Genomic DNA, 15,723 nt, shown 5'->3' on the forward strand with positions numbered 1-15,723 from the left:
CATTCGTGATTTACAAAGATTAAATAATAAGAAATATTTTTTAATATATGTTTTTCCTACATCACTGAGATTATTATCTGATTTTAGTTTTCAGTGCAATAATTAATAAATTTCTTTCTTGGGTCTCTGATGTTGAAACACATTGGCATCCCAGAGAGAAATCATATTTAATTAGGCCATATTATTTTTAAATACACTTTTGGATTCAATCAGCTCTCCTTTTAGTTGGGATTTTTACATCTACATTCTCCCACAAAAGGAGATGTGAGTGCTAACAACATGTTATTTTTTTGTGCTCCTGGTAACCACTTTGATAGGAAATGCAGCTCAGGATTCACCCTAATGACTCAGAATTCTCCTGAGCACTTGAGCGGCTCCAGAGACTGCTCATGGATCTCTTTGTTCATCTCTTTTAAATGCAAGAATTGCTGCGGAGTATGTCCTGAAATCAATGAGAAGACCGCTGAACATGAGAGATGCAGGGATTCCCCTTCCTACCTTGTCCTTGATTTTACTGAACCCTTTGACTTTATGACAAGATGCTCCCAGTCTCTATGCTGCCCATTGTGTAGCAATACCCCTGCAGCCGCTCTCCCAACAGTGAGATGTCTTTATTGGTTTCGACATGCTAAGTTGATCTGTTTTTGTCCACCAGAGGAGAAAATGTTGGTAAGGTTATTAGAGCGAGGGAAAGAGGAGGCACATGTTGAACAAAGGGGATAACTTGGCATATATTTAGAGTGAATTGGTTTCAATCCCTTCGTACATTTGATTTTTTAAATTCACCTGATTATTGCCCAAACAATACAGTTCTTAGGGCTAAATCTTCTGTAATATATCTAGCCAAGGTTTTCTCCACAGTGGATCTGCCTCATCAAACCACAATTTCCACGTTGCATTCCCTGTGAAGAAGAATCATGGTCCTCACCTGAGGGAGACAAAAGCAGAATGTCCATGGAATCATTATGGATCCTCTGGGAGAAACTTCTTATGCCTCTGCATGAGGTGGGAAGATGGTAAGTGGATATGGATGGTAGGTGATTTTGAGGCCAAAAGATCTTGGAATCAGAACTTTAATAGTTTTCTCTTGGTTCCTATGGATTTCCCCAGTATCCTCTCCCTAAAAGAAATGTGAATTAGACAATGCATAGTTTTATGACCCCATCCCTCTATCCTACTTTTGGTAACATGTCATTTTTAGAGAAATGAACTTACAAGTTGATGTTAAATCTGGAGAAAAGGCAGAATAACATGAAAGATTGACAGAAGAGAGGATTTTCCTACAGAAGCTTCCTGACCCTGGGGTGGCCCAGGGGAGCATTTTCTCCTCCACATGTGTGTGAGAGAATAACATGCTTTAAAAAGGAAATTAGGAGAGGTCAGGGATGTAGCATTCTAATAGTATACTCCCAGGGTCAGTGAGCATCCCTACCATCCCACAAGTCATCAGTCACACTCATTTCTGACTCATTCACCTGTCTCCTGCTACTTTGGCTCAAGTCAAATCAGCTCAAAAACATGTGTTGGACACTTATTCTGTGCCAGGATTTATCTTATTTGCTGTGAACAAAGATGAGTCAGATGTGGTCGCTATTTCTGAATGTCTTACTGCAATAGACGAGGAACATAACTTTGGTATAATTTGTTAGAGCTATGATAGAGGTAACTACATCATGCAGTAAGTACATTTTCGTGTCTAGGCTGTACCAGGTGTTTGTAAATGTGTGTATGTGTGTGTGTCTATGTCTATGTGTGTTAAGGATGGGGGCTGGGGAATGGATAAGAAGACATAGAAATCACCAAAGTCGTGTAGCTGCCCTTTCATTAAGTTGACCACTGATGCAAACATACTTCACTTGGACCTTTGTGACAAGTGTTTAGTTTTTATCCTATCTTTTCATCAAAACCAAGAAACATTATTTGCTTACCATTTAGTTTTCCCTGAGGTCTAGACACACCACTAATACCTCTGGGAAGAATGTGAACTGTGGCAAAAAAAGTAAGTCTAAAGGACCTGAGCTGAACCATCACCTGGAGACTTTAACAACTAACCAGGTAATACCTTCCATTACAGGATGGTAATTCCAAAAGTACCTATCTTAAAATAGCCTGTGTTCTCTAAATTTATTTTTATATCAGCTATTTAACAAGAGTCTGTATTTCCTATCAGAAGTAATTCTATATTAGTTAGATTTAAGTAATTGTTAGATCATATGGACTCAGTTGGTCCAGTACATTCATTCATGACCCAGTATTTGCTGTGAATCTATGATGTTCCAGAAACACAATGGCACTGGAGATAAAACATGATTATAGTTTGGTCCGTCCTATCTGAGAGTCTTTTGCCTCAGAAGATGGGTCTTCTGTCTCTATCCCCATCACCAAGAAAGTACTTGGCCAATCACATTTACTCAACAATAAGGTGATTGAGTATTCAAAGTGTGAAGAATGTTCAACAGAAAGGATGCTAACTCTTTGTAGTAGGCATACCTTTAAATAGAGGGAATATTAGATGGCTGAGCAAAACCCAGTAGAATATAAAAATACAGCGTGTCCTAGTTATGTGGGGAAAAAATGCCTAGAAAGGTGGCCTGTGTCAAAGAAGAGAGTCATGAACGATAATCAAGCAGAGATGTGATTGTTCACAGTAACATTTTATTTATTCATTTATTATTTCATTGATGAGTTGTAAACTGTCATCATTTTGGCTCATGGACCCATCCAAACTCCTAAGACTCCACTTTCAGATTACATAGAGGGTATCTGTGTCTTTTTGAGAAAACTAGTAATTCTTTCAGCCCAGGAGTTCTTCACTTGGAATTCAGAGGGTTCTTTGATTTAGATGTAAATGCTACTTCTTTATTGTACTTTAACCAAATCCAAAATGCTTTTCTTGTTGGAATGTAGGTAAACAACCCAAACCAACATTACCAATACCTATGACTTCATCACCAGTAGAAATCAGAGATATTTTTACATTGCATTGCAGTTGTTGAAGATACCTCAAAACATCATTTAAGCTCATCATTTTGAAATTAAGGTGGTTACTAGACTTGTCACAACATTTTAAAATTTACTGTTTTAAAGAAGCATGTGTATTATTATATCTCATATTTGTTTCCTAAAACTATTAAAACTATATTTTGATGTAGTTACTTTTCCTGATACTACTATACATTTCATTTTTGTACGTGTGCACATGTGTGTGTGTATGTATTTGATATTTTGAAATCATTATTTTGAAGTACCTTTATCAGATAGACGAAGGGTTGATAGACCGAGCCTCGAATACAACCTTAAAATTTAGACTTTAGAATTTTCTTCTGTCTTTTTGGAGTGGCTCTATGATGTTTTGTCATTGCTCCCAGACTACTGCAAGTCTTTCTAGTCCGGTGCTTTAAACAACTCTATTAAACTATGTGACAAACTAGTTTTATTTAGTTTATTTAATTAATGATAATATATTAAGCAAAGCTCTATGGTATGCTTAATAAAGTACACAAAAATGAAAAACTATAGGCAAAATTATCAAAGTAGTGTGTAATTTCTGGGAGGAGCAGACACAGAACACAGGCAGGGAGACTTGCTGGGCTAGAGGTGGCAGATCAGTGCTGTTTCGTCTGAACAGAGAAAACTAGCCATGCTGCTGGGTTAAAAAGACATTGTGTTGTGATGGGTGTCCATTATTTGGGAAGTTCACTGACAGTTTAGATTGATACATGGGAGCCCCAGTGAAGGGGAGATAAGGATTTCCAAAGAGATGATGGCATATTATCCAGAGATACCTCTTGGTTTACCAGCTCTTTCTAAACAGGTCATTTTCTCTAAGACAAAAGTGAGTTCCATTTGATTTCTCATCCCTTTGTGACTACCCTTTCAAGAAATTGACAGCAGAAACGGTTGGATGTCCAAGAAGGAGAAATATCTGCACCAACATGAGAAGGGGGAGGTGTTGTGAGACCAGCATAAGACTCAAGGTTTCACTTAATAATAAGGTGAAATTAAATAGCATGATCTTATATGTGAACTCAATCTGTCTTTTTGTTATTATATATGCAATATTACAAATAAAGAAGATAACATTTCAATCTACTTTACACTTGCAGGAGGACATTAAAAAGGAATGTACCATTTTATTAAGATTTTTTTCATAAAATGGAAAATGTTCCAACTAAAGCAGCATGATCATCTTCCAAAAACCTTACAAAGAAGATTCTTGAAATGGTTAGTAGTGATTGGAGGCAATTCTTCAGCCTTCCAACTCTGAATTATATAATTTCATAGGTCATACACACCTATCTTTAGCATGTAGTGACTTTGTACTGAAAAAGTAGACAAACCATGAGACAGACAAATCAGACACAGGTGACAGAGTTCTTCCTTCTGGGACTCTCTGACAACCCTCACAACCAGCAGCTACTATTCATCTTATTCCTGGGTGTTTACCTTGTCACTGTGGTTGGAAATCTGCTTCTCATGTCCCTTGTACAGGCTGACTCCCTGCTTCACACACCTATGTATTTCTTTCTCTGCAATTTATCTCTGGCTGACCTCTGTTTCTCCACCAACATCGTTCCTCAGGCCCTTGTCCACCTGCTATCCAGAAAGAAAGTCATTTCATTCACACGTTGTGCAGCTCAGCTTCTCCTCTTCCTCATTTTTGGGGGAACACAGTGTGCCCTTTTGGCAGTGATGTCTTATGATCGGTATGCAGCCATCTGTAACCCTTTGCATTACCCCAGCATCATGACTTGGAGGGTGTGTGCCCAGCTGGCTGTGGGATCCTGGACCAGTGGCATTCTGGTATCTGTGGTGGACACCAGCTTCACACTAAAGCTTCCCTACACAGGCAGCAATAGTATTGCGCATTTCTTTTGTGAGGCACCTGCCCTGTTGAGCCTCGCATCCACAGATACCTGGACTTCAGAGATGGCCATTTTCCTCATGGGGGTTGTGCTTCTCCTCTTACCTGTTTCCCTCATCCTGGTGTCATATGGCCATATCATAGTGACTGTGGTCAGGATGAAGTCAGCTGCGGGAAGACTCAAGGCATTCTCTACCTGTGGATCCCACCTCGTGGTGGTCATTCTTTTTTACGTGTCAGGAATTGTCACCTACATGACACCAAAGTCCTCCAAAGAACAGAAAAAACTGGTGTCTGTGTTCTATGCAATGGTGACCCCCATGCTTAATCCCCTCATCTACAGCCTGAGGAACAAAGACATGAAGGGAGCTCTGAGGAAAGTGGCTACAAGGAATTTTCCATGCAGGCTTGGAAATTGCCACTGACAGTGAGGCCTGCCAGGCTCTCTACTTTTCTGACTTGTTGAGTAGTTTCCTCAGCAAGACTAGAACATGGTATGAGTCTCATCCTTCTTTCTTTTCCATGGACCCAACCATCCACCCTTTATCCAGCCTTTCCTCTATAAGAGAAGGACAATAATTTATGGAACAATGGGAAGGAGGGCCTTCGTTCTGGTTGGTCTTTCAGCATCTAAGAGTTAGGAAGTGCCCTGAGAAGCATTCACATTTTATAAGCCCTGGAACATGTCACATCTACCTTATTAAATCATGCTATGTATTAACATCTATCTGTCCCAGAACCTACTCCAATTCCTTTCCTTCATCTTTTAAAATTTCTTGGCATCATCATATAGTAAATGAACAAACATCACTTAATTATTTACTATGAGCTAGGTGCCACATGTAGACGGGTGTTCACACGTACCTCCATATAGGGGTGGGCAAAAGGAGGTTTACAAGTATGAGTACAGGAAACAGTATAATCCTGAATTATTATTTATTCATTAATTATTGTATTATTTACCTGTATTATTTGTAAACCTATTTTGCCCACCCTTGTGTATGTTTGAGGTGGGTGGTGAAGAGTGTGGGTACAATGAAGTAGAGTTTATGAACTATGCTGTACTTCTCACACTCTTATTAGAGACATGAGTACTATATAGATTAGGACACACCTTTATAAATGTAAGAACAGGGTTTTGGAAAAACAGCAAGAAATAGTGATATCCCAGAGCAGCAAGAGTAAGAAGCTATTACAAATCTTGGGCCCAAAGGACAAAGAGGAGGCAAGCAGAACTTACCGTGGGTACTTCTGTATAGAAGGTCACCAGGCAGAAGCTGTGGACTTGGTATATGAAGGTAAGGAAGCCATGGGAATAAATGTTTCAAAGTCATTCTCGACCTGCCTTCTCATTTTCTGTTACTGTAGTAAAAAAAAACAAAATCCAGGCTAATTTCCCCATGTGAAGATCCTTAATCACATTGACAGTATCCTTTTTACCATGTAAGGTAACATATGTACAGGGGACTAGGACGTGGACATCTCTGTGGGCCCATTATTCTGCCTAACATACTGTGGTCAAGTAAAATGAATGGGAGGCAGTGATAAGTGCTTGGCTAAAATGAGAGATGACGAATTTATAAATGGTGCCAACTGCTCAGTTGTGTGATTGCCATCATGCAAATAAAACCCTGTGATTTGCCTTTTCATTTGCAAATTCCAATGGTGCTGTTCAGAATGTGCTGCCCTCTCTGAGCCCTGATGCCTGTGATCTGAAGGATACCTTGTGTGGGAGACCGAGCTGGTCCTGGTATCTCCATGGCTCACAGAGTTAGAGTTGGTTATAGGGTTTGTTGAGAGGACATACCTGTGCAGTAAATGCTATTTTACTTTGTTAATTGTCACTACATTCTTTTTTTTTAATATATTTATTGATTATGCTATTACAGTTGTCCCATTCCCCCCCCACTCCACTACATCCTGCCCACCCCCCTCCCTCCCACATTCCCCCCCATAGTTCATGTCCATGGGTCATACTTATAAGTTCTTTGGCTTCTACATTTCCTACACTATTTTTACCCTCCCCCTGTCTATTTTCCACCTATCATCTATGCTAATTATTCTCTGTACCTTTCCCCCTCTCTCCCCCTCCCACTCCTTTAATGACAACCCTCATGTTCTAGTTGTTTGCCTAGTTTGCTCTCGTTTTTGTTTTAGGTGTGGTTGTTAATAACTGTGAGTTTGCTGTCATTTTTACTGTTCCAATTTTTGATCTTCTTTTTCTTAGGTAACTCCCTTTAACATTTCATATAATAAGGGCTTGGTGATGATGAGCCTCTTCAACTTGACCTTATCTGAGAAGCACTTTATCTTCCCTTCCATTCTAAGTGATAGCTTTGCTGGATACAGTAATCTTGGATGTAGGTCCTTGCGTTTAATCTTGGGTAATGTAATTATGATGTGCCTTGGTGTGTTCCTCCTTGTGTCCAGCTTCTTTGGGACTCTCTGAGCTTCCTGGACTTCCCGGAAGTCTATTTCCTTTGCCAGATTAGGGAAGTTCTCCTTCATTATTTGTTCAAATAAGTTTTCAATTTTTTGTTCTTCCTCTTCTCCTTCTGGCACCCCTATAATTCAGATGTGGGAACGTTTCAAGGCGTCTGGGAGGTTCCTAAGCCTCTCCTCATTTTTCCAAGTTCTTGTTTCTTCATTCTTTTCTGGTTGGATGTTTCTTTCTTCCTTCTGGTCCACAGCGTTGATCTGAGTCCCAGTTTCCTTCGCATCACTATTGGTTCCCTGTACATTTTCCTTTGTTTCTCTTAGCATAGGCTTCATTTTTTCATCTGTTTTTCGAATAGATTCAACCAAGTCTGTGAGCATATTGATAACCAGTGCTTTGAACTGTGCATCCAATAGGTTGGCTATCTCTTCGTTGCTTAGTTGTATTTTTTCTGGAGCTTTGAAGTGTTCTGTCATTTGGGCTATTTTTTTTTTTTTTTTTTGTCTTGGCGCGTCTGTTACTTTAAGGGGCAGAGCCTTAGGTGTTCACCAGGGCGGGGTAACGCTGGTTGCTGCGCTGTGACGCTGTACGAGGGGGAGGGGCCGAGTGGGAGCAATGGCGCCCGCCTCACTCTCCTCCGGATTTCAATCTTTCACTCCGTTACCCACAATCAAACTGGGCCACTCTGGTGCTGGTTCCCGAGTAAGTGGGCCTGTACACACTCTAGGCCCCTGTGGGTCTCTCCAACAACCTCTTCTGTGAGGCTGGGAGTCTCTCCTGCTGCCACCCCAGGGGTGCTTTCAATCAGAGGTTTGAGGCTTTATTTCCCGGAGCTGGAGCCCTGGGTTGCACGGTCTGCTTCGTTGCCTGCCGTTCGTCAGGTTTATCTGTGGGCGAATTTGGTGCCGCAGGGTGCTACCCGCTGCTCTGCCTGCCCCACTCACCACCACTCTGAGTCCGGCCCTCTCGGTTTATCTGCGCAAATGTGGGGCTGCAGGGTCTGCTAGTGCTCGGACTGCCTGGGCCATTTGTCCCACACTCCGCCAGTCTCAGTCCCGCCACAGCCACGTGAGTCCTCTCCACCCCGGTGCCCGTCTCCGCCCCTCCTACCAGTCTGGATGAATGATTATTTTCTGTTTCCTTGGTGTTGGTCCCCCTTGCTGTTCGACTCTCTGTCAGTTCTGGTTGTGCGAGGAGGCGCAGTGTGTCTACCTACGCCGCCATCTTGGTTCTCTTGTCACTGCATTCTTGTGAATAGTTTACACACAGCTGTGGTGTCATGTTGCAGCCTGTTATTTGCCGAGAGTCCAGAGTTGGGCAATGTTCACTGGACGAAATCATTGAGTGTGGCTGCTGCATTGGTTGAGCGACACCCAAGTTTAAAATGAACAGTTGACTTCATCCAATCACAATAAATTTTCCAAAACAATTTAGGAAACAAAGAAACTCTGGGTTATTCGCAGCAGTTTCCTTTAAGTTGTCCACTTATACCTGACTGCAATCTCCTCTCACACTTCCTGTCAAACAACTTTCATGTCCAGGGTGGATAATTTGAGATGGAGGCAACTGTCAGTAGTGTGGAACTGTCTCTCCAGACAAGGCACAGAACATGTGGTCGCAGAGGAAGAACTCCTCAATTGCCAGTGGAGTTTTTAAGTATCTTTTTACTTCCCCTCTCTCACGATAATTTCCATGAGGTGAGAAATTGGTCTGTTTTATTCACCAATGTGTCTTCTGGGCCTAACAGGGTCTAACACACACTGAGTCCTGAATGAAAATTTGTTGCAAAAAAAAAGAAAGAATGAAACAAAACTCTGTTATTTATTTTCATTACCTTGTAAACAAAAACATGTCTAAAAGTTGCTTGCAGAGTTTTTGGAAAAATAGAAGAAAGGAGAGCAGAAAATTATTAAATGATATGCATGAAGTTCCAGAAAAAGTTAAAACAGAAAACAGCAAATTGTAGTCAAGTTCTCAGCCATTGCATGGGCACCTAATTTGTGTGAACTAGTGGCATCTTCAGAGACATTGGTACCACAGTCCCATAGGACGCTGGGCCTACTGCATGCAGTTATTTCTTTCATCGCTCATGTTGTTTTCAGAAGTGTATCCCAGTGGAAAGTCTGGAATGCCAGTGAGTGTACTGTGGCTCCTGGAAAGAGTGGACTCCAAAAACCCAATGGGGGAATTCGTTTTTCTCTCCTTTGTCCTTGCATTCTACCCTTTCAGTTTCCATCTATGTCAGTCAGAGTTTCTGTGGGCCCAGGGTCCTGTGGATGGCTCGTTTCAGTGCAGCCTTCACTTCACTGTTCCTTAAACTGTAAATGATGGGGTTCAACATGGGAGTCACCACCGTGTAGGAGAGCGACAGCAGCTTCTTGTTCTCAGGAGAGGTGCTGGACCAGGGTCGGAAGTATGTGAGGATGGCAGTGCTATAGAAAAGGGAGACAACCAGGAGGTGGGAGGAACAGGTGGAGAAGGCCTTGCATTTCCCCTCAGCTGAGGGCATCCTGAAGATAGTGGAGAGGATACGAACATAGGACCCCAGGATCAGCAAGAAGGGGAAGAGGATGAAGAGAACAGTGGCTGTCAGAGCCTCTAGTTCAAACAGCGAAGTATCAGCACAGACCAGGGCAAGGACAGGGGGACTGTCACAGAAGAAGTGGTTCACCCTGTTGGGGCCACAAAAAGGGAAGCTGAAAATCCACGTGGTTTGCACAGTGGCCACCAGAAACCCTGAGCACCATGATGCAGCTGCCAGCTGGGCACAGGCCCTGCACCCATGATGACTGGGTAGCGCAGAGGGTCACAAATGGCCACATAGCGGTCATACGCCATTGTGGCCAGGAGGCAGTATTCAGCAGCCCCAAAGAAGAAGAAGAAATACATCTGAGTGGCACAGCCAAGGAAGGAGATGGTTGTGTCTTGGATGATCAGGGTCCCCAGCATCTTGGGCACAATGACCAAGTTGAAACCTATCTCCAGGAAGGACAAGTTCCTGAGGAAGAAGTACATGGGACTTTGTAGTGCAGAGTCAGCTGTAGTGACCAGGATGATAAGGATGTTGCCCATTAGGGTCACAATGTAAATGGTCAAAAAAAGGAGAAATAGTAGAGCCAGTAGCCTAGAAGACAAGGCTGAGAAACTCACAAGAACAAACTCTCTGACAGTTGTCCAGTTTCCCCACATCATTCTTCTGCCCAGGATTTGGCTGGGCATTCGCACTCTGGGAAGAATTCTCCATATGTTACATAGACCTCTATTATACCCCTGGAAAAGGAACCTCCTGTGGCTTCATTCTCTACCTCTCTTGTTACAGTTGTTGAAGATCAGACAGCTGTCCTTTCAAAAATTGGAAAAACAAGTCTGACTATGGGATTCATATTTTTGGGGGGCGAACACTGACCTCTTTTTCAGACTGAACTGAGGCACACCATGGACATGCATATCTACACATCCCCTGATTTTTTCTCTTTTCTTTAGCACCAGTCACTGGTGCTAAAAAGAAGTCAGGCCAGGCCATGCATTTCTGAAGAGAAAGATCTTGAGGCACAAAGAAAGGTATTGGTGTGAGTCACGATATGTTTTCTACAAATTAAAAGGGTGGGAAGGAGGAAAGCAAAGGAAGTGAGCCAACAGGGATTGTCGAATCCCTGAGGAGGAGTCCTGAATGTGTACCAGTCTCCTGCAGCCCACACTCAGGTAGATTTCAGCATATTGGAGGAATCTTCATTGTAATAATGAAGAAGAACAAGGCGGGGGAGAAGGAGATAGCATTTGGCGCTGTGGGGAGTGCACAGGAGGCTGCACTGCAGAGACACTTGAGTAAAGCCCTGAGCAGGTGCAAGATGTGAAGTCAGGGTGGTGCAGGAAGGAGGGAGGTAAAGAGAAAAAACAATGAGAAAGTGCTATTTAATTTTTGGGGGGCTGAATCCTATTCATTTTAAAAACTTCGAGCCAGGTATCACTTCTTCTATGAAAACTTCTTTTTGATACCGTTTTCATTTCATATAAAAATTAACATTTATTGAGTACCAAATAAGTGCCAGGGCCTAATACAAATGTTTTGTATGGCTTATGCTGTTTGTCTGACAACAACCTAAAGATAATAGAAACTTTTATTGGTCCCACTCTACAGCAGGCAACAGGAGGAATACAAAAATTAAGAACTTTTCCTAAGGATAGGCCGCCAGCAAGAGTTGGCATAGGGACATGCGTCCAGGGCCATGTGACTCCGAGTCATGGATTTAACCTCCAGGCAGCACTTCCACCCACTCTCTGAAAACCAGAAGAAGTCTGAGCTCCGGGAGAGGACAAGCTGGAGTGGTTGCCATTGAGTGACAGTAGGAGGCAAAGAGTAAGACAATTTTTTGAGAGGACCAGGACGTTTCAAGATATTAACACTGGAGATATAAAATACCACTTTCATAGTCTTTATTTTAGAATAATTGTTAACTTATGTCTCCCTCTCATAGTCAAGATGGTACGTGCCTTGAGAGAAGAAATTATGCTACTTAACTTTTTATTTCAGTTCCTAGAAAGGTAGATGCCCAGTAAATTGTTATGGAATGAATGGATAAATAATGAAGAAAATGTGGAGAAATCAGGGAAATAACTCTATAGACAGAATGTAGAAGCATAGTGAGCTCTATGCATAAGGAATTTAGACACAAAACACTCCATGCATCAACAACACGGCCTCACACAATATACACAGATTTAAACAGTAGTGAGTTGTAAATTATACTCAGTATCTTCCTCCACCCCAAGTCTTCTCCTTTTATCTGCCCCATTTCAGAAAATGACAATGCCCACTATATAACCCAGGAACTGGGAGGAAAATCCTTTCATTCATGCCCTAGACTTGATTACTTCTCCTTCTGAACACTGTGTCAGTGTCTCCTTCCCCATCCTACCACACTGATTGCAGATTCTGGCTCTTAGTTTCTCTGGCTTAGAATATTGTAGGAACCTCATTCCAGTTTGTTCTTTTCAAACCATCTTTGACTTATGCGTGATCTGAGAGCAACTCTGATTAAGTTACTTACCTGCTTACTGTCCTTGGGATTAAGGACAAACCCCTTAATAAGGACTTTTTCTCTGACATGTGCTTGTTTTTCCAGTTGTGAATCCCCTACACGGCTGATGCTCTGGTCACATGAAAATGTTTTCTGTCCTGTGCACACGCCATGTCTTCTGATGCCTCCTTGCCTTCTGCAAGTGGCTCTCTATTCTTGGAAGCCTCTTCCTGCAATTGTGTATAATTTCCTGCTCATCTTGCAAGTTTCAGCTGAAACATAATTTCCTGTGTGAAGTTTTCTTGTCTTCCCTTGGCCAAACCAAGGAATCATTTTTTAATTCTCTTAGAACACTTTGTGTCTTTCCTGTAATAGAGCACTTTTACAATTGTGTGTGTGTGCATCTAGTTATGTCATTGAATTGGTAACACTATGAGGACAAATCTATTCCTTTGTCATTGTACCTTCTGCACCTAGTGGAGTGCTGAACACCAAAGACTTAGCAATTAATGCAGTCTAAGTTTTAATTATTTTTACATAAGGTTGATGACATTATTAACAGCTTTATTTTTTGAACCTTAGGCACAGCTAAGTTTCGAGATCAGACCACTTCCTACTTGTCCCACAGCTACTCTCTCAATGCTACAAGATTTAGAGTTAAGAGATGACAGAATGGTGGAATGATATTTTCTAAGACTGAGAGTATGATGCTTGCCATGAATTGTTTGTGATAGGAATGGCCTTTATAGAAGTCATATTTAACTAGCTAGCCAAATAAAAAATTTAACCTGGAAGTATTGCCGGTAAACATGTCAGACATTGTCTTGAGTCAATAAGAGTGCAGGGAAAAGGAAAATGCACTAACTAGGGGGGAGAATGATCAGCCTTCTTTTCATACGTCTTGGACACATGAAGTTTCTGACCATGTATCTCCACTGAAACCCAGACGGTCCTCTCTAATGGAACAAGGGTCATTTTCAGGTTGCAGCCACCTCACAGGAGGTCTAGTTATTGTGATGGCACACCTTTATAAGGTATCTCTCTGTTCCTCCTCTCGATTGAGTTTATTATGATTCGATTGTCAGTGGCTTTTCTCATCAGAAGCCATAGAGCCCAGAAGACAGTGAAAAATCACCTTTAACATGCTAAAGGAAATACACTCTTCAATTCAGAATTGGTGTTACAGTAGCTCTAGGTTAGGAAAACTTAAAGCTGTTCATTGTAATCCCTAGAGAAGCACTAAAGAACCATGACTCTTACTGTGTAGATAAAGGTCTCCAAAGCCATCTGGAACCAGATCCTTCAGATGCATAGAATTGTTTGTTACAAACTCCATTCCCTTTTCTCATCATGAAATTCAGCTCTTCTGATATATTGGTTCACTTCTTATGAACTAATCTATCTGCATTAAAAGAAAACACACAGAGAAACTTGACCTGACTTAAGCCAACACTTTCCCTAGACCACTTCTAGACTCACTCAGCAAATTTATGTTGCGAATTGAATGAGGCAGATTGTGTACGAGCAATTGGGAGTGTATCAGTAAACACAATCGGATGAAGGCTGTCTTAATGTTGAACAGAAGATTCCCTATGCTAAACTAGTGTATCTCATCACTGAAAGCTCTGTGTTACACACATGCTGAGAATATTGTGTTGTGTAGATTGTGCATTGCACTAGTCAGTCCGGAATTTTTAAGTAGTCAAGACATTAGTGGAGATAATTTGGTTTCATAGGCATATGTAATGGACATTTGTCAATTTTTGGCTTCTGATCATTGAATACCCTTTCTACGTTTATAGTTTTCTGTGAATTTGGGGGGATTTTAGAGGGTGTCTCACTCCACAGAACTTGAATATTACCCAAAATCCACTTTCTTTGTCTTCATTGCAGCTAGGGCATAGCATGTAACTTGCACTCAAATAGCTAGGCCCAGTCTACACCTGAAATTAAGAGGTAAGTAATACAAGAAAGCAAAGACAGCAAACCGTTTCTTGTATTTTTGAAAAATAGACATTTTAAAGCAGTTTCAGGTTTACAGGAAAATTGCAAAGATACATAGTACAGTGAGCTCCCATATACCTCCTCACTTTTCCCTATTATTTTTTCTAACTTTATTTTTATTGCTGACACTATTACAGATGTCCCTATTTCTCCACCCTTTGCACACCTCCACCCAGTCCTTACTCCCCTCCCACGCCCCCCTGCCCATGGACATCAACACACTCTTCTCTGTATCTGTGGGTTATGCATATATGTTCTTGGGCTAATCCCTTCACCTTCTTTCATGCAGTCTTCTCTCTCTGCTCCCCTCTGACAGCTGTCAGTCTGTTCCATGTGTCCATGCCTCTGGTTCTATTTTGTTCATCAGTTTATCTTACATTATTATGGTACATTTGTTACAATTAGAATAACATCGATACCTTATTATTAACTAAAGTCCATACTTTATTCAGAATTCTTTAGGATTCTTTTTATTTTTGTATTATTATTATTATTTTTTACTGACCCTTTTTCTGATCCGTCAAATACTGTGTTACATTGAGTTGTCAGGCCTCCATAGGTTCCTCTTGGCTGTGACAATTTCTCAGACTTGTTTTCCATAACCTTTACAGCTTTGAGGAGTACTGGTCATATATTTTATGGGAAGCTCATCTATTAGAATTTTCGTGATGTTCTTCCCATGAGTAGGTTCAGGTTATGAGTTTGGGGAAGGCAGATCACAGAGAAAGTGCTATTTCCATCATATCAGCTGAAGGAGACATACTTTCCACAAGAGTTATCACTGTTGACGTTAGCCTTGATCATCTGACTAAGGTAGTGTTTTTCATCAGACAATTTCTTTTTTTTTCTTCTTTTTATGTCAGTGGCAGAGGAAGCAGCAACATCCCAATTTCCAGTTTCAGCAGAGCAGCAGCTCCAGAATCACCCTGCACTGATGGTGTTGGCAGGGTAATTGCGCCATCTAGTGTTGGATGGTAGTTCTGTGATACTGTTTGGGTCTGTGGTTCTGGCTGAGGACCAGAATACCAGAATCGCCATTTTTCCAATATTCGTCGTTTTACATTTAATCATGCATACTCAGTTCCTCTTACTTGCAACTAAGAGCTCTGGCTGCGACATGATATTTATTATGATTTTGGGGTGTGCATACTAAGTATTTCTTTCTTTAGAAGCTTTCTGGCCCTTTACTCCCCCTCTCCCTCCACAGAGTGAGAGAGAGTAGTTTCAAGCAGACTGCTTTTCATTGGTAGTGTGAGAAAGGCCCAGCAGCATCTATTTTGAAGGAATGAATAGGAGCATGATTCTCTCAGCGTTTCAGTTGTCCATTGCCGCATCACAAACCCTCTCAAAACCTAGTGCCTTAAAACGGTAACTGTTTTATTATGCTCAGGATCTGTGGG

The 15,723-nt window shown here is 41.5% G+C and overlaps 1 protein-coding gene, 1 long non-coding RNA gene and 1 pseudogene across 2 annotated transcripts; 2 read left to right on the plus strand and 1 right to left on the minus strand.

Annotated features, from left to right (window-relative positions):
* Positions 1 to 455: 455 nt before the first annotated feature.
* On the plus strand, positions 456 to 4,056 carry LOC128781040 (uncharacterized). The gene is made up of 3 exons (XR_008426935.2): positions 456 to 665; positions 862 to 3,040; positions 3,815 to 4,056. It is a non-coding gene; the product is annotated as an uncharacterized lncRNA (long non-coding RNA).
* Positions 4,057 to 4,128: 72 nt separating this feature from the next.
* Positions 4,129 to 6,260, plus strand: LOC128781039 (olfactory receptor 2D2-like). Its single transcript, XM_053925156.1, has one exon. The coding sequence runs from the start codon at positions 4,342 to 4,344 to the stop codon at positions 5,287 to 5,289; it is 948 nt and encodes a 315-aa protein (XP_053781131.1). The 5' UTR covers positions 4,129 to 4,341; the 3' UTR covers positions 5,290 to 6,260.
* A 3,177-nt stretch (positions 6,261 to 9,437) lies between these two features.
* Positions 9,438 to 10,749, minus strand: LOC112312986 (olfactory receptor 10A4-like; annotated as a pseudogene).
* Between the last annotated feature and the right edge of the window lie 4,974 nt (positions 10,750 to 15,723).

The sequence above is a fragment of the Desmodus rotundus genome, chromosome 5 (genome assembly GCF_022682495.2).
Source record: "Desmodus rotundus isolate HL8 chromosome 5, HLdesRot8A.1, whole genome shotgun sequence".
NCBI classification, from domain to species: Eukaryota; Metazoa; Chordata; class Mammalia; order Chiroptera; family Phyllostomidae; genus Desmodus; species Desmodus rotundus.